This window comes from Ursus maritimus, unplaced genomic scaffold (genome assembly GCF_017311325.1).
Source record: "Ursus maritimus isolate PB19 unplaced genomic scaffold, ASM1731132v1 scaffold_8, whole genome shotgun sequence".
NCBI classification, from domain to species: domain Eukaryota; kingdom Metazoa; phylum Chordata; class Mammalia; order Carnivora; family Ursidae; genus Ursus; species Ursus maritimus.
The window spans coordinates 68,792,297-68,815,010 of NW_024426996.1; the positions used below are offsets into that span (position 1 = coordinate 68,792,297).

Below are 22,714 nucleotides of genomic sequence, written 5' to 3' on the forward strand. Positions count from 1 at the left end.
AACAATTTTCAATGAAAAGTCCCTCATCATTCCCTTAATTTTTACAAATATTCTCGCTTTCCGAGATCTCTTCGACCAGGAAACTGAAGTCACTGTGGGATCTCTCTCTAGATATATGGCAGTTATTTCTGATGCAGCCGAATGGCCGGCTTGGTCTTCCCTGCGGTGGCGGGATGACAGTGACCCCCCAAAGTTTCCAGCACTTAAAGCATAAAGCGCAGCTTGAACCCTAAAGGGGCAAATAACACTGGCTGTTTCCACCGCTCTTCTATCGAGGAGCCCAGGGAAGCTAAGGCGACTGGGTCAAATTCGGCGACGCGGGCAGTACGGTACTGTGCTCAGGGAGGTGGAAGCCAAACCCACAAGCTGCACCCCGCAGAGAAGTCAAGGCCAGTCTGCGACCCCACTGTGAGAGAACTGGTGAGTGCCCATCCCTGCTGGACTACAAGGACCGGCATGCATCGCGTAGCGGCGGCAAGCTCCGCTCCGGGACCCCGGCGCAACGGAGCCTGGGAAGTGAAGTCTCCGGGCGGCCCGAGTCGCGTCGCGAAGTCAGAAGGGAGGCGTTGCTAGTCTGCTCCATTAGCACGCCGGTTTCTGGCCGGGCTCCGAGCCTCTCGCTCCCGCTCAGGATTTTCGCGGGCGGCGGCGGGAGCAGTATGGCTTGCTTGAGTAAACTCCGGGGGGAGGAGGGAGATGGGAGTGGATGGGGAGGCGGGGTCAGCGGAAGCGGCAGGTTGCTTCCTTCTCCTCACGCTCCCTCCCCGCCTCTCCTGGAGGGAGCGGTGGGAGGGGGAGGGAAGGGCAGAGGGAAGGTAGTGACACGTGTCAATCAACCCCCCCTCCGGGGGGCGCGCGCTCCGGGGCTCGCGCCGAGGGCTCGCGCCCCTGCCTCGTGCCTGCGCCGCTCGTATGTAAATGAGGGCGCGTGACGCGGGACGCAGATGGACAAGGGAAGAGAGAGAATGGCCGCTGCCGCCGCCGCTGCTGCCGCCGCCGCCGCCGCTCAGTGCCGGAGCCCTCGGTGCGCGGCGGAGAGGAGAGGATTCCGGCGGGAACTCGACTCTTGGCGCCACCGCCTCATGCACTGTGTAGGTAGGTAAGAGAGACACGGGCCGGGGCCCCGGCTCCGCGCGGCGACGGCTGCCGCAGCCCGAGGAGTTTGTGGCTGAGGGGGTTAGTTGAATCTCCCGTTCGGGTCAGTTCAATGGGGGAGCGCGATGGGAGCGGCGGCGGCGCGGCGGCTCCGGCGCTCGCCTTTTGTCTGGGGGCTTCTCGCCCGGCGCGGTTCGCGCTCCTTCCCTTCCCTTCTTGTTTTTCCCTAGTGAAAAGGAGACCGCGGTGGAATAACAAACTAGTACAGCTTCAGCTTAGAAATGTGCATTGCAGAGTACGGTGGATATAGGGAAAATGTACAAGAAGGAAGCTTGTCTGACTAGAGCATTTAAGTTCTCAATTTTAAGCAATAAACTGTTTTACCCTTATAAAAATATATTTTGGTCTTATTTAAGGAAACATTCTGGGAAATAGCTTTAGTCAAGTATTTATAAGTGATTTTAGTTCTTAGAAAGTAAAAAAAAAACCCCTCACGGTATTCTTTTTACAAAAATGTTAAGCCAAGTGTTGCTAGTGCTTCCTGAATACAAAATGGACCCATCTTTTTTTAAGCTTTATTTATTTATTTGACAGGAGAGGATAGGGGAGCACAAGTAGTGAGAGTCGCAGGCAGAGGGAGTGGAGAAGCCGAAGGCCATGAGAAGGGAGCCCGGACCCAGGGCTCGATCCCAAACCCTGATCCTGACCTGTGCTGAAGGCAGCTGCTTAACCGACTGAGCTATCCAGGCGCCCCCAAAATGGACCCATTTTTTTATAATTGCTTATGTAAGTGATCTCTTCCACTGACAACCTGTTTAGAAATTGCTGTTGGTTCAATAGGATGATAGCATTCAAACACCGTGGTTCACGATGTACTGTGTTAAGTTTTATCAAGGCACGCAGTGATTTGTAGATGTCCTCGGTCAGTTTTCATGTTTTGGAATACTTTTGAGGAAGGGAAAATTTCTTTGTTTAGATAATATTAAGTATGGCTCTGTAACACAAAAATATGTGTAGTTTTGAAAAACAGTCAAATTTTAAATGACTTTTGGATTTGATGGAAAACTGATTTAGAATATCTTTCTGCCTTACCTGCTCAGACACGTTAGTATGATTAGAAGACATTGAAAATTGAGTTGATGTGGTATGTCTAACATGCAATCTCTATATTTTTAATGTAATGTGGCAACTGTACCTGTATTTGAAAGGAAATTTTTTCCTGGACTCTAACTGTGGCTTCAGAATTGTTTCCCCATAGTCCCAGTCGTGGAGACATAGTAAAACCCATCTCATACTTTTGTTTTAGTCATTGTTATTTTTACATAATAAAAACTCTTTAAATGATTTACACTTGTTGATTTGGTTTTTCTAGTATCATATATGTGAAGCACTTATTTATTCGCTAGGTGTGAATTAGGATTATGTGTAGTTTGTGTGACATTTTAAATTACTTTTTGCTATTAACGTGCTTATATTCAGTACTTAACTTTGTAAACATATTTGCAAAAAAAAAAAAGCCCAATTCTTTTTCTTTGCTTTGCATGTGTGAATATTTTATGTATATATATTTTTGTATTGGAATATATTCAGTGCTCTTATTGTTTAAATCCTTTTCATAAATTATACTTTCTATAATTTGAAAAGAAAATGATCCAAAAGTCTTATTTAAGGACAGAAATTGTAAGCAGTGCCCTAGGGTTATTCAGCAAATTAGTATTGAGCCAGTAGTGAAGTTTTTAAATCTCAATTCTTAGCCTTGCTTTTAAAGTAATCTGATTTTTTTAATAACTCAGATAATATTCTAATTTCATAAGGGAAAAAGTTCATTTTAGTTGTCATGACTGCTGGTAGTTAGTTGTGATGTTTGCTTTTCTCATTTGTGGAACTCATGTCTTTAGGTTAGATTTGTGACTACTTTGTGATTTATTCTCGCTTTTTTCTTTTTTTACAATTTAATTGGAAAAGTTGTTCTACAAACTTTATGTCCTGATTAATAGCCCTATTTAATGTGGTGCTTTTTATAATTTGATTATTTTTCTGTAATCATCCCATACAATGCGTTGTTTTCAGTATGCTCAGCTAACAAATGTTTGAGTGCTTATTGAATATAGTTAATAGTATCCTAGTACTCAGTATGACATTGAGTGATAACAGATAGTTCTGGGTCTTATGGAATATGGGTTGGTCGCCACGCTGGCCTGTTGTCTGACCCACCTCGCCCAACCGGCGCCCGCAGCATGTTGTCGCCACGCGGCGTCTTCTTTGTTTCAAATGTCCGGCAAGTTCCAGTTGTTCAAACCACAGCGCGGAAGTCCTCCAGTCTACATATTCCCGGCCTTTAAATGGCCTTTGCCTTTTTCTTCATGTTCATGTTAAAAAGCCTTATAAAACACGCTTAAAAACCTCCGCTCATCTATTGCCACAATCAAAGTTCGCTACGCCACGAGTCGCTCTTTCAGGGCGTTTTTCTGAAACCGCTCTGGCTATACGTTTAATACATCGTCCCATCCCCGCCCGCCGTGCCTTCCACAGTTCAACGTTAGTTCTGCCCATGCCAGCCCGATTAAAACCAGCGGAGTTCAAAGGCCGAGCATGGCGCTGTCGAAGTTCGCCCAAACCACAAACGTCTTTGTTCCTTTCCAGGAAAGCCTCCTGCCTCTGTTCCATTATCCATAAATAAAGGGACTCAGTACAAAGCCTTTTCTGAGTCTTTTAAATCCGGCAACATCTCAAATCCTTCTTTTGGCTGTGCCCTGTATCTTAAAGAGTTAAAAAAAGCATGGTTATCCGGTGGAATTTCGTCCTATCAGCGTCTCTTCCAGCCTCCTGCCAGCCTCCATGACTCACCCAAAGTATATGTGGCTCATAAAATGTCCACTGGAGTCACTGTCCTTCTTCACTGTTACCATGTCCTTAGGCCTCGCTTGTTGCCCATGTTCTCCTGAAACCAAATGTTGTTATTAGTCTCAAACAAAGCTCCAGAGTGTTTCGGTGTGAAGCCCCTCCCGTCAGGCCCCGGCTGGCCTGGTTCCCCACCCATGCGGTTTCAGCAAAACAGCCTTGTTGCCCAGCCTGCACAGCCATCCACCCACTCAGCCTGTTCATAGCCTTACCCATTATTTCCTCCCATAATTAGTACTCTTTGGTATTCTGTCATAAAGCAATCTTTTCTTATCTCCTCCATTATTTATTTATTTATTCAGTTATTTTTACTTCAAGGAACTTATGGATTCTTTTATTTAATGGTTAAATCCATTGCTGTCATTACTTTGATTCCCCAGATTGTCTCAGGTTTTGTCTTTTGGGAGCCTCATCAGTTTTGACAAGTCACACCTCTCCACAACCCTCACCCTCATCTCAAAATGACAGCACTTCCTTCCTGCCAAAACAAGATATTCCAGGGTTCATCATCCAGCCCCAACGTAAGCTTCATTTCTCCAAATAACCCTGCATTCTTTTTAGTGGAGAATAGATTTAGATACCAAAAATCTGAACACTAGGTTTCAGGGACTGTTTTTAAACCCTATTTTTTTCGACACAGAAGCTAATAATTAGTAACTGCATTTGCCTAAGGTGGCAACAACAAAACAAAATGCAAAGATTGATTAGAATCATTCTGTAAACCCAGTTTCTTTTCTACATACCAGTGTTGAACCAGTGAAATATAGTGGGATCCAAATATTTAATTTAAAAATTTTCTTAGCAACCACATTTGAAAAGCACATTTTTTAAGGCCAATATCCTCAAAATATTTTAACACAATCCATACTCAAAATTGTTAATGAGTTAGTTTACATTCCTTTTTAATATTAAATTTTTTGAAGTTAGGCATTTTATACATCTAGCACATCTTAATTTGAACTCTGGCCATTTTGTAGGTGCTTAATAGCCACACATAGCCAAATGGCTACCTCATTGGACAACACGGTTCTATAGTATAGTAGCTCCAGTCAGCTCTGATACCATGGTACCAATTTATTTCAAATGTTGATAATAACCAAACCCATTAACTTATTGTCTTTCTCCAGACCTTATTTGTATAGAAAATACAGCAAATAAATAGGCTCTGAGCTAGACTACCTGTGTTTAAAGCCTACTGTTACCACTTACCAACGTGGACTAGTTACTTACCCTCTCTGTACTTCAGTTTCTTATCTGTAAATTGAGATAATGAAGTGGTTTGAGAATTAATTATGTTGCTATATGTTAGTGTTCACCCTATAAAAGCATTCCATAAATATTAGGTATTATTCGTGATTTAGACAGGTTATTAGCAGCTTTGAGCTTTACGCTTTTTGCCAGTAGATTCTTTCTGGTGGGAATGCTTGATAAACCTCAAAGGATCATGAGGCATATTAGAGGAAAGGATAGTGAGGGCTTGCACAAGGATCTGTATTCCAGGGTTATTTTAGAGCCACAGAGTCAGAGTTTTTCAGAATCACAGTATATCACTTAGCATAATCCCGCTTTTTCATATATGGGGAGATCAAAAGAATGATGCCTTCCTACATTATAAGGAATCTTTGCTTTGGAAATCCTGAATACGAAATTAGTTTAAATTCATTTTAAAAATCTGTATCATACCGGGTCATCTTGAAGCTACTATTTGTCAGTACCTACTTGTTTTACTCTTCCTGTTAAACACATCACTGCTAGTGCTTCACACTCTGCAAGTGTTTGTAGAGTGGGACTTTCTTCCAAACTACCTGTGCCCTTTTATAATAGCAGTGCAACGCATCAGAGGCTAGTCTCTTCCTCTATTTTTAACCTGTGAAGAAGTTATGGGAGCCCCTTGATAGAGTTGGTGGACTCTTAAAGACAGGACAGTCCAGATAAATAAAATTTAGATAATCAACTTGACATTTCTTTCTTGCTGCTTCTTGCCTTCGCGCCTTTGTCTCTTCCACTAAGTTCTGCTTCATCTTGTCATTATTGCCATGAAAATTTCAGAAATCTGAATTTGATGAGACCGGGTATGGATGGGTCAGTCACCCAAAACCCTAAGTACTTTTGGCTGTACAACTATTTTTCAAGCACTAGCAGGTTTTTTTTTTTACCAATTTAAAAAAGGTAAATTATGGAACTGTTAACATGGACAAGGCATATGGGATCTATGGTGATAATGAGTAGTTGGGTGTTTAAGACGTGCATCCAACTTTGTCTTTACCATAGGCATATCAGTGGATTTCATGTATAAAATTTGAAATTCTGTGGGGCGCCGGTGGCTCAGTCGCTGCCGCCTGCCTTGGCTCAGGACGTGCCACCGGGCGGCTCTGGGATCGCCCGCATCAGGCTCCCTCTCGGGAGCCTGCTTCTTCCTCTCCACTCCCCCTGCTTGTGTTCCCCTCTCTCCCTGGCTGTCTCTCTCTCTCACATAAATAAGTAAAATCTTAAAAAAATAAAAAAAAATAAAATTTGAAATTTATGTTCTCTGGGATTATTATACTTGGAAGAAAAATTCTGCCATCCCTTAGAACCAAGCAGTGTGTGAAATTTGTATTTTTGCAGATGTTAGATACAGGCTACAAGCTGGTCTGAGCATATCATAGTCTCCTTTCTTGCATGGTGCTGTCCTTCATGTCCATGTTGTTTCCTTTGGTTGGCTATATATATGCAGCCTTCAGCTTGGCTGTGCACCCTGATACATTGTTATGTGTCTCCTCCATGTTTCCCAGACTTGTGTCTGACTTTCAACCCTGGTCTTTAATTCAATTACAGTAGTCCTGGTGGAACAACAAAGGCATGTAGATATTTTTGGATATGCAAGCTTTTTCCCCCTTATTAGTAAATTCAGCCTTTCAGTTATAATATTCTATATTTTTTGTGTGTGATTTCCCTGTCTTTTTCTTTTTCGATATGTTCCTTCTTTGGTATATATACTTATATATAAGTAAAAATATATAAATATATATATATATTTGTATATATAAGTATATATATAAGTATATATATATATAAAAATATATATAAATATATATAAATATATATATAAATATATAAATATATAAAAATATATAAAAATATATAAATATATATAAATATATATAAATATATAAAAAAATATATATAAATATATAAATATATATAAATATATATAAATATATATAAATATATATAAATATATATACAGTAAATATAAGTTTATATATATAAATAATATAAATATATATAACCAGCATTCATGGATAATAGAAAATAGCACCAAATCATATTCAAAATTTGGGGGACCCATTTAACTTTATTAGAGTCCATACTTTGGGCTGAATCTATCATTAAGAAATTCTTTCAAAAGTTTTTATTCACCACAGAAAGTAAAAGAATGTGAAATTCAATGAAGAATCACTTTTCTATATATTTCATTCTATATCTCATCTCTATATCTCATCTCATCTCTATATCTCATCTCATCTCATTTTGTACAGTTTTCTAATGGTTGACAAGAAACCTTATCCAAGCTTGTTTCATTCACTTCTTGTTTTTTCTTTTTTTCTTTATTTTTATTTTTGTTGCCACGTTATTATTATTACTTTCTTTATGCTATCTCAATGGATTCAGTTTTTATGAAGTAGTAAGCATGTTGGGCAGATTCAGATAAGATTTTAGTTTATAACAGTATCTGTATTGGTTACTCTTATTGTCTTTTCAGCCTAGCTTTATAATATATATTAAGTCATTTTTGGAATACCTGCTTTGGTTTTGTAGCTTTTACAAAGCAGTAAAGTACCTCCCATTTGTCTTTTCTTCATCAAGTAAAACCTATAATCATATTCGATTAGTTGTTCATAGTTTGCCTAGATTGCTTTCTTTTTCCCCATTTTGATTGTTCTAGCTGCTTCTTTACAGCCCATACATTTTCATCTGCTTTTACTTCTCTTTTTGCACACATTGCCTCCAAATTCCGACTTTTAGTTACATCTTCTACCCCATCCTCAGTCACTTTTAAAAATCAATTGCAACCTAGAGTCTTTTCTAAAGTATTATTGAAAAACAAGTTTGAGACCTTTTTTCAGATTGGCCAGTTCTTTCTGATGGGTGCTGTGCAGGGTGTGTATTTTAGGTAGTAATCTGTCCAGTAGTCTTCATATTTTTGGGTGTCAGCCAAGAGGTAACAAGGGACTGGGTCTTCACAAATGGTAGAAAGGGACTAAGAATTTGAGAGAGAATATGGTTTCTTTTCTTAGCTTTTAATCATTATAGCCTTTGGCAATGTTAGCTTGAGTCTGTAAACCAGATAGTACTCCATCCTCATATGTTCACTTTTTTTGTTTTTGGGAAAAGGTCTATAATACTTCATGTAGTGGTTTCTGGCTGAAGATATAAATTAAGGTATTAGGTATAAGGCAGCATAAAGATGATCATTTAAACCCATGGAAATAGATGAGATCATCTAGGTATAAGGGATAATATAAGTAGAAAGGAGTACTCTACCCAGGCCTTTTAAGAAATCTTAGCATTCTTGGGCAGAAAGAAGGGGAGCTTCAGAATAAGTCCACTGAACTTTTACACCAAAAGTAAGGCAGCTACCCTAAGTAGGAAAAATCAAGAGCTAGTAAAGTATCACCAAATCTGGGGCGGAGAGGAGTGTTACAATAAGAAAGGATTGTTACATGTTGTTTGAGATAAGAACATCAAACAGGAATGTTTTTGAAATGTTCCTTCAAACAGGAAAGTATACATTGCTTGGCAGCATGTAGATTCTAGGTGACATTAACTGGTAATTTCAGCTGTGGTGGAGAAGGAAGCCATATTGTAATAGGCTGAAAACAAAGTTAGCATGTATATAAGAGGAGATAACGTTTGTAGTAGACTACTGCTTGGAAAAAGCTACGTTGAGGAAAACAGATAAATGAAGCAGTAATTGAAGAACCTGGGGTCTAGGGATGTTTGTTGCTTAGGTGGGAGATAACAATTATGATGGGAATGCTTTTTTGAATCAATAATAATCAATGATTACTTTGATGTTATTTCTAACTTGAGACTTGGAATGTAACAAGATATTGAAACAGGGAAATAGAACGCCTGGGTTTGACTCACTGAATGTGAACTATAAAAGTATCTCTTTGGGGTGCCTGGGTGGCTTCCGCCGGTTAAGCAGCTGTCTGCCTTTGGCTTCAGTCATAATCCCAGGTCCTGATTGAGTCCCGCATGGAGCGCCTTGCTCAGCAGGGGAGCCTGCTTCTCCCCTCTTCCCTCTGCCTGCCACTCCCCCAAGCTTGTGTGTACTCTCTCTGTCAAATAAATAAGTAAAATCTTTCAAAAATAAAAATAACTTTTTCTTCAAAAATACTTTCCTACTCAGCGCATCACTAAGATATATGTGGAATTAGTGTGTTACACAATTTAAAAGCGTGGAATGATTTTTTCCAATTAATTTACTCGTTGTCAGTTAATCATCAGACATCTTGAGTCCTACTGTGTGCCAGTTGATGGGGTGTAATTCTGTTTCTTATTGGGTTCTTTGAACTGAAATAGACTTAGGGAATCAGAGATTAAAATATTAATCCTTTTTAATCTGTAGGTTGTATGGAAGCACTTGTCTTGAAATTGAGGCCAAATCAGACTCCTTTACTCCCTGTACCCCTGAACTGAATTTACCGAACCTATCAAAGATAGAGCAGCCGGGGTACTGCAGACCCTTCTAAAATACTGGGAAGTTTGTGCCTTGGTAGATCTTGGTGAGTTTACCATGTGATTTTGCTTTATTGGTAGGTACATGACCTCATCTAGGCAGAGTGAGATGGAGGCTTGGCCATGCATGAAAAATGACCTTTAAAACATTAATTCATCCCAATTGAAACAGCTATCAAGGATGTTGCCAATATTAGTCATTCCTCTTCCTTTGGGAGGACTGAATAAGGGTAGCAAAAACAAGCAGAAGCTTCAAAATACTTTCCTAAGAATGTGAAAATTGTTGGGAGAGGTAGGGACTGTGGGTGAGTAAAAGCTATTGTATACACTCAGAATAGTTTAGACTTTGCTTTTATTAAAGCACCCACAGTTATCAGGGTTGTTAAGTATTAGAGTTTGTTTAATATAATGGAAAGACAGAAGAGGGAGCAATTAATTTTGATTTGAAAATGACAAGGTTTCTAAAGATTGAGTGAAAAGCAGGAGTTGGCAAACTTTTTTTTTTTTAATATTCCCTTATGCTGTACCATCTCCTGACTTATTTATTTTTATAACTAGAAGTTTATACTTCTTAATCCTCTTGCCTTATTTTGCCCATCCTCTTGCACTCCTACCTTCCCTCTGGCACAACCAGTTTGTTCTCTGTATTTAAAGGTCTGGGGGTTTTTTGTTTATGTTTGTTTGTTTTGTTTTTTAGATTCCTCTCATATAAGTGAAATCATGTGGTACTTCTTGTCCTTCTCTGTCTGACTTACTTCACTTAGCATAATACCCTAGGTCCATCAGTGTTGTCGCAAATGGCAAGATCATTTTTGTTTACAACAGAGTAATATTCTGTGTGTGTGTAAGCAAGTATGTGTGTATGTGTGTGGTCACATCTTTATCCATCCATCAATGAGCACTTGGATTGGCTGTTGTAAATAATGCTGCAGAAACACCACAGGGGTGCATATATTTTTTGAATTAGTGTTTTTGCTCTTTGGGTAAATACCCAGTAGTGGAATTACTGGATCATATGGTGTTTATTTTTAGTTTTTTGAGGAACCTCCCATACTGTTTTCCCACAGTAGCTGCAAATCATGTTACGGTTTCCGCCAGTAGTGCATGTTATTCCCTTATTCCACACATCCTCTAACAGTTGTTGTTTCTTGTCTTTTTGACACTAGCCATTATGACTGGTGCAAGGTAATATCCTCAATGTGGTTTGATTTGCATCTCCCTAAAAACCAGTGACGCACTATCTTTTCTTGTGTCTGTTGGCCATCTCTATGGCTTCTTTGGAAAAATGTTTATTCAGGTGATCTGCCCATTTTTAAATTGGATTGTGTGTGTGTGTGTGTGTGTGTGTGTGTGTGTGTGTGTTGAGTTGTATGTGTTTCTTTATGTTATTTCGGATTTTAACCCCTTATCAGATATATCATTTGCAAATATCTTCTCCCATTCAGTAGGGGTTGGCTTCTTTGCCTTGTTGATGAGGTTTCCAAGCTGTACGAAAAGCTTTTTTATAAAGTTCTTGGATAATAAATTGGTCCCTGTTGCACCACTCAATTTTACCAAGTAGTTTGGAGTAAAAGCAATATATAAATGAATGAGCATGGCTGTATTCCAGTAAAAGTTATTTACAAAAATAGCTATATGTGGCCTGGCCAGATCATAAGGCTCGCTTATCCCTAAGTTAAATGATCCAGCGGGAGAGTAGGGTGAGGGAATAGGCAGAGGCTTTGTATAAGCAAAAGTATAGAAGCTCCAAAATAATGATATATGCTGAAAATTGTCAACACTCTAGTGTCATTGAAGTATAAGGGTGGGAGTAGGGAGTGGTGGACTAGAAGTATAAATTATGGCCTCTCTATAAGGAAGAAATTATGAGTCTTGAAGTTTTTTTTTTTAAACGGGTAATAACCATGATCGGATAAGTTGGCTTATGTTCATATTGAACATCTGCTGTTGGTTCAGGTTTGAGGGGCTTTTTGTTTGTAATAGTTTTAAGAAGCTCAAATTGAAGCAAGTCTTTTTTAAGTCAAACTGGGAAAATAAGCAATCTCCACTTCAATATAGCTAATTAAGATGTTGCATTGCAGGGGCTTCGGGTGGCACAGTGGTTAAGCGCCTGCCTTCAGCTCTCAGGGCGCAATCCCAGTGCCTCCTGGGGATCGAGCCCCACATCAGCCCTCCGCCTGGGAGCCTGCTTCTTCTCTCCCACTCCCTGCTTGTGTTCCCCCTCGCTGGCTGCTCCTATCTCTATCGAATAAATAAATAAAATCTTTTAAAAAAAAAAAAAGATGTTGCATTGCAGAAGTACTTGCATATGGCACCCCCTTCTTTTTCTGCCTGGGCTCTGAACAACTTTGAAAAACAAGGAAAAGAAACATGCAGCCAAAAATATCATCCCAAGTTGATAGGTCCAGGTTAGATAAACAGCCTGCAGAGAGTTCCATGGGCTATGGCTAGGCCAACTTATCCACCCCAGTCCTAGGCATACTAGGGAAGCAGAGCAAAATATGAGCTCACCGCAGGTATGTTTTCCCGATAGCTCACTCCCAAGGGGAAAGGAAGCAGAACTCGAACTCTTGCTCACTAATTATTCTTTACAAAATCACCAACCAGATCAGGCAGTTAGTCTTCACTCCCTTAGGGGTGAGGAGAGGCGCGTATTGTGTTTTTTGTGAAAATGTGCCATCTTTCCTCATAGAAACAAGGAGCAAGAAAAGGTTTTATTCTCCACCAACCCAGGCTACTTTTTGCAGAGTTATATCTGTAGAGAAGTCTAAACTGTTATTATACTGAAAAGTCAAACTTACATATTCTGATATTTAAAAATATTTAATTCCCTGTTTGAAAAACAACCATATTTCTTAAAACTCTTTTTAATGAACTAGATTTTCATTGCACCTGTGTAAGACTTAAATAAAATCCATGTTTGGTGAGAAAAGAAAGACAATACTAACTTCTATACCAAGTGACTTTTTAAATTTAGAAAGAATATAGCTCTATTTTTTAAGTGAAAAAGCAGATACTTTGATAATAGATTATGCTTTTGGGGAAACAGCTCTTGATTATGGGTGCTTATGCAGTTTATTCACTGGTATCTGTTTTAAAATGTTATAAATTCTTTCTTATCCTCTTCCCCCTTTCTGAACACCAGTACTAAAAGCATCAGGTGGGACCAAGCAGTAAGTGTCTACCCCGGATGGTGTATGTGAGACAGCCATGTCTTCTTGAGAGTGCAATGTCGGAGCCTGACAGGGGTGAGGAGGTTCCCCATGGGTTGATGGAGTTTCAAGAGGCAGTGGAGTAATCTGACTAGAAGGGCATGCTGGTGCAAGTTACCGAGTCCCAGCAGGGTATCTGTGAAGGATAGTAGACCTGTTATGAGGGGAGGGCTGGTTGTTCCTAGTAAGGGCTGTCCAGACCTGAACAGGGTAAGAGGATAAAGAGGGCATCTACTTGGAGGTGGGTTGGGAAAGAAAGGCATCCGTAGGAGGGTGGTAGCATCGTGTGGGTATATTGAGGCTCAGTTGGATGAAGTGAAGTTGATGCATGGAAACATCCCAGTGTAAGATGTCAGAGCCTGAGGGTGGGGAGAGGAAGGCATCCCATAGGAGGGTCAGCTCAGTATAGGTAGGGATGTTAGAGCCTGAGCAGCAGGAGGAGGATACTTTGTAGGGAGGGGTGGGTAGGCATGAGTGGAACAGGAACCGGAACAAAGTGAGGGAAGTTATATACATGGAGGAGGCATTGGGGTATTGAGGCAGAGAAGGGTGAGGAAGGTATCCCTGAGGGAAGGGGAGATAGTGGGAAATTGGTTACACACAGGGGAGACTGATCAAAAAATAAAGATGTATTGAGCCAGGCCTCTCAATTCTGTCTGGAGAGGGGAGTTTCAAATATGGAATTGGAGAAAAGTACAATGCTCTCTCTGTAGTATTGGACTAAATGAGATATTGGTGTGAACCCATGTGTTTTCATTATATATAGATTAGAAATATAGAAGTAAATGTGTGTGTGTGTATGTATACGCATCTTTAGCCCTATACTGTTCACTGAGAAGGGGCCTAGAGCAGTGACAGTCCAATAACATTGTACATAATGTATCATTGTTAATTTCCTTGATTTTAATGGTTGTATTCCTAACAGAATGCTTTTTGTAGGAATTACTTGTTAAAGAATTCAAGGGTGGTGGGACATGATGTAGGCCATTTACTCTCAAATAGTTGGAAAATAAAAAGTTTGTATCGCTACTTAAAAACATTTTTTCAAGTAAATTTAAAATTGCTTACAGGAGTGCCTGGGTGGCTCAGTCAGTGAAGTGTCTGACTTCCTCGGCTCGGGTCATGATCTCAGGGTTCTGGGATCAAGCCCTGCATCATGCCCCCTGCTCAGTGGGGAGTCTGCTTCTTATCCCCTTTGCCTCTTCCTTCAAGTTCCCTGCTTCTCTCTCTCTCTCAAATAAATAAATAAAATCTTTAAAATAAATACAGTTGTTATAAGGAAAAGTAAGTATTTAAAAGCAATGTTATTTACATCTCTCTTGAATTAATCACTTTCAGCCCTTAAACCACACAGTAATATATAAAATTGTCTTACAGGTTTTTCAACACCAAGAATTGCCCCTTAAATAATGATAGCAATATCTATGAGTGCTTATCATGTGTCATACACTTCTATGTATGTGTATTAATCACATTTAATTTTCACATGTGAAATAGTACAATTTTATTTTTCATTCCTTTTACAGATTAGAAACCGAGGCTTAGAGAAGCTGCCCAAGACTTGATGTAGAAATGTGAAGGTAGAATTGGACATCCAGGTCTTTATTACTCTCTTTGGTCAAACCTGGTTAAAAATAACAAGTCTGATCCTTCCCAATCAGGTGGTTGTGTCTAAAAGATTTAGTAAAAATAGTGTTGTTCTCTCGTTTCATTTGCAGAACCCCGAGGTGCAAGGGTAGGGAAAAGTGTTCTGGACTTAGACCACCTCGTACTTGGTTCTTGGTGAGAAATAAGAGATACAAGGCCTTCTGTTATTTAAATACACATATCTGAGTTAAGGATCTCTTATTACAGTAGATTAATGAGAAATAATATACTAAATTTCTTTCTTGGTCATTGGGAATAGTGGGTGGTAAGACCATGGAGTTAGTGGGGCAAGGATTTTTTCTCAGCCCAGACTATCAGTGTTTTTAGTCTGGGTATAAAGTTATTCTCCATCCCAGTTCCAAGAATGATGACCATCTTCCTTCCATCTCTTTTGAACTTTTCCCAAAAATGAATAGTAAATGATCAAATAGAAGATTGCTAATGACAATTTATTGCTTCATTTTTTAATTCCCCTTGCTTCTGATCCCCTATACCATTTATAGTGTAGGGAAAATAGTGCCTGGTAAATGCTTTTTAAAAACATACCTCAACATTATGGCATCAGCCTAATCAGTACCTATTTCTTTTTCCCTTTTTGCCTCTATTACTTGACCTTTTAATATTTCCATTCTGGCATCAGTATAACTTATAAATGGGATAGAATATTCTATGAGTGTACATTAGCTTACTTATCTTACTAAGTTATCTTCTTTATCTTCACTCTTCTCTCATCAGTGTGAACCCACAGATCCTTTCTTCCCCGTTATAGAGTTTTTTTGCTGACCCTCTCTTACCTCTTTAGACCCATTCTAAAATTGCCCCTTTATTTTTATATCAGGAATAATAGGATTTTCAGCAAGTTGAAGGAAGCATGGTCATCTTCAAGTTATGATCCTATTGTGCATCTCTTCCTCATGATTTTTTTCAGTTAAGTATTTACAGTGTTAGGCTTTGTGCTAGGACTCCTGATGCATTAGATTGTTTTCATGAAGCACAGTCTTGTAGATTACACACACAAGTTCTTTACTATAATAAATGCTAATAGAAGCATATACAATATTAACTTTGTGATACAAAGAGGAGAGTGATCAGGTTTCCTTTGTATGGGTCCAAGAATGGTTGTATGATTGTGAGATATGAGAAAAGAGAAAGAGATGAGTCATGAAGAAACTTCTGAGCAGAATATAATAGTACTATTGTTATTTTTAATTATTTTACTTTTGCATTAGCATTAATGCTTTGATTTTCACAACAGTTATGTAAGTAGGAACTCTTTTTATCATCCCCACAATAACTCATAGGTAATGGAAACCATGGTTTTAAGCATGGGAGTGACATAGTTTCCTCGTTTGTGGTTTTTAAGATTATTCTGCCAGTAGAGTAATAGGGGACAGACAGGCAATCGACCAGGGGAACGCCAAGATAGCCCAACCAAGAAATTATGAGAATCTGGAAATAAGAGTAGTAGTACTAATGGAGGAGAAGGAAACTCAAAAAGAGAACATGATGCATTACAATCAATAGATTTTTAGATACCGATAAACTGTGGGCATACAGAAAAAGCGAGGGAGAATAGAGAAGCATTATTTTCAGGCTTCTTTTTGTGGGAGACCTTAGTTGATTGTGACACAAAGTTATCCAGGATAGGATATAGAGCAGCATATTTTTCATATTTCACAGTTCAAAAAGGCTCACTTCTGTTGTAGGAATGATGTGGTGCCTGTGCATTCATGTTTTCTTAACATTTGAAGGCCCAAGGGTGGCTTTAGACCTTTGATTATTATTATGTGTGTGGTATTTTGTTTATTCCCTCCCCAAATTTGATTCCTCATTATCTGTCAGGGAAATTTAGCCTAGATAGACTGAGTAATTTTATGTTATAATTGTATAAGTTGTTTGTTAATAATTTTATAATAAACATAAATAATTTGAAAGACTGCCTCAAATCAGTTTTCCTAATTGTGTCGAAGTTTGCTAGATGTAACATGTTTGTATAGGTTTTGTGACCCCCATATAGCTTTTTGACATACAATGATGCCATCTTTAAAAATCCCAAACACCTCTCCTTTACCTTCATTTTCTATGTTCTCCCAGTTACTAACCTATTCCCAATATTTGATTTTGTTTGATCTTTCTTCACTTACTTGTATGTCTTCTTCAGATATCCTAACTATAGCATATCTAAAACTGAACTCTTTCTTTTAAAGATTCATTTACATGAGAGAGGGAGAGAAAGATCTCGAGCAAGCATGCACAAGCAGAGGGAGGGGCAGGAGAGGGAGAGAGAGAATCTTACGTAGACTCTGCGAGCACCCTGTCTAATGGGGGGGGCTGGATTCCAGTCAACTCCAGAGATCATGACCTGAACCAAAATCAAGAGTCAGATGCTTACCAGGTTGCCACCCAGGTGCCCCTAAAACTGAACTCTTGATCTCCCTCTGTTTTTGTTTCGTTTTTGTTTTTTCCAAAAATTATAGCATCCCTGAGTTGCAACGTGGCAAACCATGGGAGTACAAAAATTGGCTTAGGGCCAGATTGCAATAGTTTTTGCTTGTTTGTTTTCCTTAAGGAATTCTAGCCCCTATTCTGATATTTAAATTTGAGATTCAACTGGACATTAGTTGTTAGCTTGCTTTTAAAAGTTTAGCGTACCATGTGTAGTACTTTTCCACATGCTGTCATTCAGTGAATTTACCTGTTGCAGGTCTGTTTTGTGGCCAAACCTGTGCAAACCATGGTTACTCTTTCTTTGGGGAAATCAGAAGTAGCCTTCCCAGGAGACTATTTGAAAACTTCTGAACATAATTTATAAAAATCATTAAGTGGAAGTTTAAGTATGCACAAAAAGTAGGTAAGAAATCATTATGAATTTCCATATTCCTGTCATCTAGCTGTAAACAGTATTACAAACTCTGGCTCACTTTTTAATATTATTAAAGAAAAAATTTCTTTTAAAAATTTATTTATCCACCTGTGCGTGAGAGAGAGAAGGAGGAAGAGAAAGAACAAACTGAGCAGGAGGGGCAGAGGGAGAAGGAGAGAGAATCCCAAACAGAGCCCATGCTGGATGCAGAGCCCTTCGTGGATGGGTGTAGAAAGCCTCACGCGGCTCTCCGATCCCATGGCCATGAGATCACAACCCAAGATGAAACCGAGAGTCAGTTGCTTAACCAACAGCACTACCCAGGTGCCCCAAATAGCTAAAATTTCTTTAATCAGAACAAAGTATTTTATATATTGGTTGTCTAAATGGTAGAATCCATTTCTTTTTAAAAAGATTTTGTTTATCTGAGAGAGAGAATGACTGGGGGAGGGGCAGAGAGAGAGGGAGAAGCAAACTCCACTTGAGCAGGAGCCGGATCGTCTGAACCTTAAGGACCGTGGATCATGACCTGAGCTGAAGGCATGTTAACTGGTTGAGCCACCCAGGCTCTCCCATTTTTGTTCTAATATGAAGAAACCCAGATTACACATTTTGTTGCAAGTACTGTGGATTTATGTAAGAGTCGTGGAAAATATGATATATATGACATCTTATTGCTTGCTTTTAGGCTTAATATTAAAAATCTGTTTTTGGTTGTATATGCTTTGGTTATGAGCCAAAAAATTAAGTTTAGAACCCAGAAGCTTACTCTTTTTCTTTTTCTATTTTTCTTTCTCTCTCTCATATACTCTTTCTTTCTCAAATCTCTTCTTCCTCTCTTCCTCCCATCTTTCCTGTATGTTTTGAATAGCTCTACAACAAGTAAGAAATTATTGCTGTTTCTGTCTTGGATCTGTCTGATATTTTCTATTCATCAAGCAAACCAAAGAAGGTACTCTCCTTATTAATAGACTTGGTTGTATTATGCTGAAGAGCAGTTCATTGTTTTTTAATCTTGTGGTGAGCCACTCGAATTAACAGTGATGTAGCTAATGTGTCAAAATCCCTCAGAGCACCTTATCTTATTTGCTTGTTGAAATAACAATAACTTACTAAAAATGTTTTCACATTAGTGTTATATGTCAGCACTTGTGATAATTTGGTACTTATGTCTTGAGTGTTTATTAAAAGAACCATAGCAAATTAATTTATGGCTTAGAAAATTGAACTTTATGAGATATAGATGGAGAGATATATATAGATATTCATCTATGTGTATAACTTTTGTCTTTAGTGTTAGTAATTGTGATGATTCCATTAAAATATGTGTTTTTAGCTTAATTTTAATGAACAGGATGTCCTGTTGTTATTTGTGGCACTTAAAGTTACAATTATATAAAAATTTTAAATTGGAGATTTTTGTAGTAAACAAATTTAGAGTAAATCTTTTATTCTAGGTGGCTAACTGTGTTGTACAAATTGTTATATTGGTTTTCAAATCAGTGATTTTCTTTCTTTTTCTTTCTTCCCTTTCTCTGTAGTGTGGACCTCAATATTTGAGTCTCTCTTCTTGATATCTTTTTTTTTTTTTAAGCTTCTCACATCTTCTTTCTATGGATAATTTTTCTAAACTCAAAGGTGATCATATGATTTTCTGTGTAAAAAGCCATTGGTTTCCTACCAACCTTAGGATAAGGTCTAAATTCATAACATGACTTGAAAGCTCCAGCATAACCTGCTGCCTCTATACTGCCTTACTCCCTGTTTTCATTCTACCTTTGGCAGTACCCATCAATCAGCTGCATAAGTAGCTCAGTAATAGTAGTATAGAAATAATGACAGCTAACATTTTTTGAACACCTATTAATACTTGTGCCAGGTATGTGCTTTATATATATTCTATTCCTTAATCCTCATAATAACTTTAAGTATAGGTATTATAGTGTTAGCATTTTTACAGAGGAGTTACACTGAACTGTTTTGGGGTTCTGAGACACTGTACCTCTGGGCTTTTGCATATTTGTTTTCTCCTTTGATTACCAATAGCTGCAATTCACTGCTTCTTTTACAAACTTTTTTAGAAGTATAGCTACATAGAAAAAAGTATATAGAGTATAAACTTCAGTGAACAAAATGAACATACTCATGTAACCACCCTCACCACCAGATCAAGAAATAGAACCCTCCCCAAGATACCCCCCTCATATCCCCTCATATCCCCCCTCCCAATCACTAATCTCACCTCCCTCCTGAAATGTAGGATTATTTTTGCCTGTTACTGGGTAACTGTTTAAATGGAATTATGCATTTATTTTTTTGTGTCTAGCTTCTTTTTTTTTTTTTTTAAGATTTTTTATTTATTTATTTGATAGAGAGAGAGACAGCCAGCGAGAGAGGGAACACAAGCAGGGGGAGTGGGGAGAGGGAAGAAGCAGCAGGCCCTAGTGGAGGAGCTGATGTGGCTTGATCCCGAACGCCGGGATCACTCTGAGCCAAAGGCAGACGCTTAACGCACTGCGCCACCCAGGCGCCCGTGTCTAGCTTCTTAAACTCAAACATTATATCTGTAAGATTCATTCATGTATTTCTGCTCTCTCAGATACAGTTTCTTCTTCTTTCTATTCCTTTTCATCGCTTCTATAATATCCCTGATATATAAATATGTATAACATTCATCTATTCTCATTTTGATGATAATTGTTGTTTCCAGTTTACATTATTGCAAACAGTACAGTTAACATTCTTATACATTATACATTTTTAAAAAAGATTTAGTTTATTTATTTAGAGAGAGCAATAGAGCATGAGTAGGGTGGGAGGGGCAGAGGGGAGAGGGAGAAGCAGACTCTCTGCTGACAGGGAGCCCCATGCCAGACTTAATCCTAGGACGCGGGATCATGACCTGAGCTAAAGGCAGACGCTTAACCAACTGAGCCACCCACGTGCCCCATATTGCACATTTTTAATTTTGGTTCAGCTCCTTGGTTTATTTTTTCTACCTCATCTTAGCTGACTAGATTTCAGTTTTCCCAAGAAGCCTTTCTTAGCCTCTCCAAGTTTGAATTTGGTACCCTTTTCTGTGCACTGATATCAATTTCACCGTCCTCTGTCATAAACATTTATATATAAATATAACATTTATATATTTATAAATAAATAAATAAAAACATTTATATATATATATTCCACCACGCCTAAAGTATGTGTGTGTGTACACTCAAAAGTATGTGTGTAAGTTGCATGCAAAGAAAAATCATGTTTTCTCTTTTCCTTTTGCACTCACTGAGTACTTAACTAATTGTTGAGTGAGTGAGCTTTTTCAGTACATTCACCCTTCCTTTTGCTAAAAATAAATATAAATCTAATGGAATTGAATGATACACCATCACTGTCTGCCTCTTTGTTTTATTCTATTTAGATATGCAGTTACTTCTTTAAAATAATAAAGCTACGCTAAAATTTGTAATTCTTCAGGCATCTGTGTTGTCCCTTTGTACTTTTGTTCTACCATACAGCTACTTGTGTAAAGTATTTTTAAAAATATTTTATCACTCATGGCATATTTAATAACCCTGTTTCTTGTGGCAAACTAATATTATTTTTTTGTCCTGAGGGTGGTCTTGAGTTTTGTAAATAGCTGTGAAGACGTTTGGAGCTGAGAGACAAGACTCTTTTATGAATGATAAACTGTATCAAAAGTGAGTTAAGATTTCAAGGAATATAGACTCTGTTCTCCTGTCCCCTTCCCCCTTATAGGCTTAAAAACCTGTTTCTTTACAGAATTAAGTCACTAAATTCAAGTAGAGTTAAGCTACTGAGATAAGCTTCTGTAGTATTGCTTTTGAGTTTCTTGTCCCTTAAAACTGGTTTCTTTTTAAAAGTTACTTATATTATACTTGAGTATCACTTTTATTTGTAAGAGTGTTTGCTTTTCATCTTGAATTTATCTTCTCTGATATTAAAATTAACATCTTTAAGTTTTTAACCACCATGCTCATTACTAACACTTCTTTCTCTCTCCCCCTCCCTAAATAAATAATAATAATGATAGTGCATCTTTTACTATTTTATTTCTCCCACTTTCTTCTTAGACTTTCAGCCAGTCTTGCTTATCTCACACATTTTATGTAATATTTATTGATCTTGGTTGTTGCTTTTGCTGCCCTCTTCCCTACTTTCGTGACTTAAGGCAAGTGTTTATTAGAGTTTAACAGAAGTAAAGCTTTTTTAAAAATGAAGACTTTGTCACTGTTTTAGTCTTCTCTAGTCACTGTCATTTGGTTCTCAAATGTTTGTTTTTATATTAGTCACCCTTTATTGTTTTAAACTTCTTCTATCTCTTTATTTGAGATAGTGTTGGAAAGTATACATGGTTCCTCTCTCCCCTTGACTGCTCTCCCCATCAGCCATGAAATTCAACTGTACATTGTTGTATCGTTTTTTTAAATGGGGCTTGAACTCATGGATCCTGGAGATCATGACCTGAGCTGAGATCAAAAGCCAGATGTTTGGGGCGCCTGGGCAATAGTTGCTGCCTGCCTCAGCTCAGGGCGTGATCCCAGCGTTGTGGATTGGGTTCCCCATATCAGGCTCCCCAAGCAAGGCGAGCCTGCCTCTTCCCTCCACTCCCCCGCTTATGTTCTCTCTCGCTGGCTGCTCCCTATCTCTGTCAGCACATACATAAAATCTTTAAAAAAAAAAAAAAAAAAAAGCCAGAGCATTAACTATTTGAGTCATCCAGGGTGCCCCAACTATATTTTTACTATTATTTTTAAAGATTTTATTTGTTTATTTGACAGTGTGGAGCAACAAAGACGGAAGCAGCAGAGGGAGAGAGAGAGGGAGAAGCAAGACTCCCTGGTTGCAGCAGGGAGCATTCCATGTGGGACTCCATTCCAGGACCTGATCATGACCTGAGCCAAAGGCAGATGCTTGGGTTTACTGAGCCACCTAGGCGCCCCCTCAACTACATTTTATTAGACGAATCACGATGACAGATCCTGGGGATACAACAGAGGCAGTAATGTTGTTCCTGTTGTCAAGGAGCTAAACATTCTAGCTCCCTTCCTCAACAACAACAAAAAGAAAAAAGAAAAAGAAATGTCTCAAATTGGTTAGAACATACTTGAAGACTGGTGCTGATAAAATTCTGACAAATAAGATTGAAAAGACTTTGATACCATTTAGACAGTACTTATATACCAACTCTATGTGTATTTTATACATGAACAACTGTAAGCTGCTTAATATTGGTTACTCAGCTAGTTGT

The 22,714-nt window shown here is 38.6% G+C and overlaps 1 protein-coding gene across 8 annotated transcripts in view; it reads left to right on the forward strand.

Moving 5' to 3' along the window:
* Positions 1-783: 783 nt before the first annotated feature.
* Positions 784-22,714, forward strand: part of LCORL (ligand dependent nuclear receptor corepressor like) — a 192,069-nt gene continuing 170,138 nt past the window's right edge. For 3 of the 8 annotated variants that reach the window (XM_040625265.1, XM_040625264.1, XM_040625266.1), the window contains exon 1: positions 784-1,095. In XM_040625265.1, the coding sequence (XP_040481199.1) occupies positions 945-1,095 (151 nt within the window). In that variant the 5' untranslated portion in view covers positions 784-944. The remainder of the gene's footprint in view (positions 1,096-22,714) is intronic. The other 5 variants (XM_040625267.1, XM_040625269.1, XM_040625270.1 and 2 more) reach the window with 4 other exon arrangements.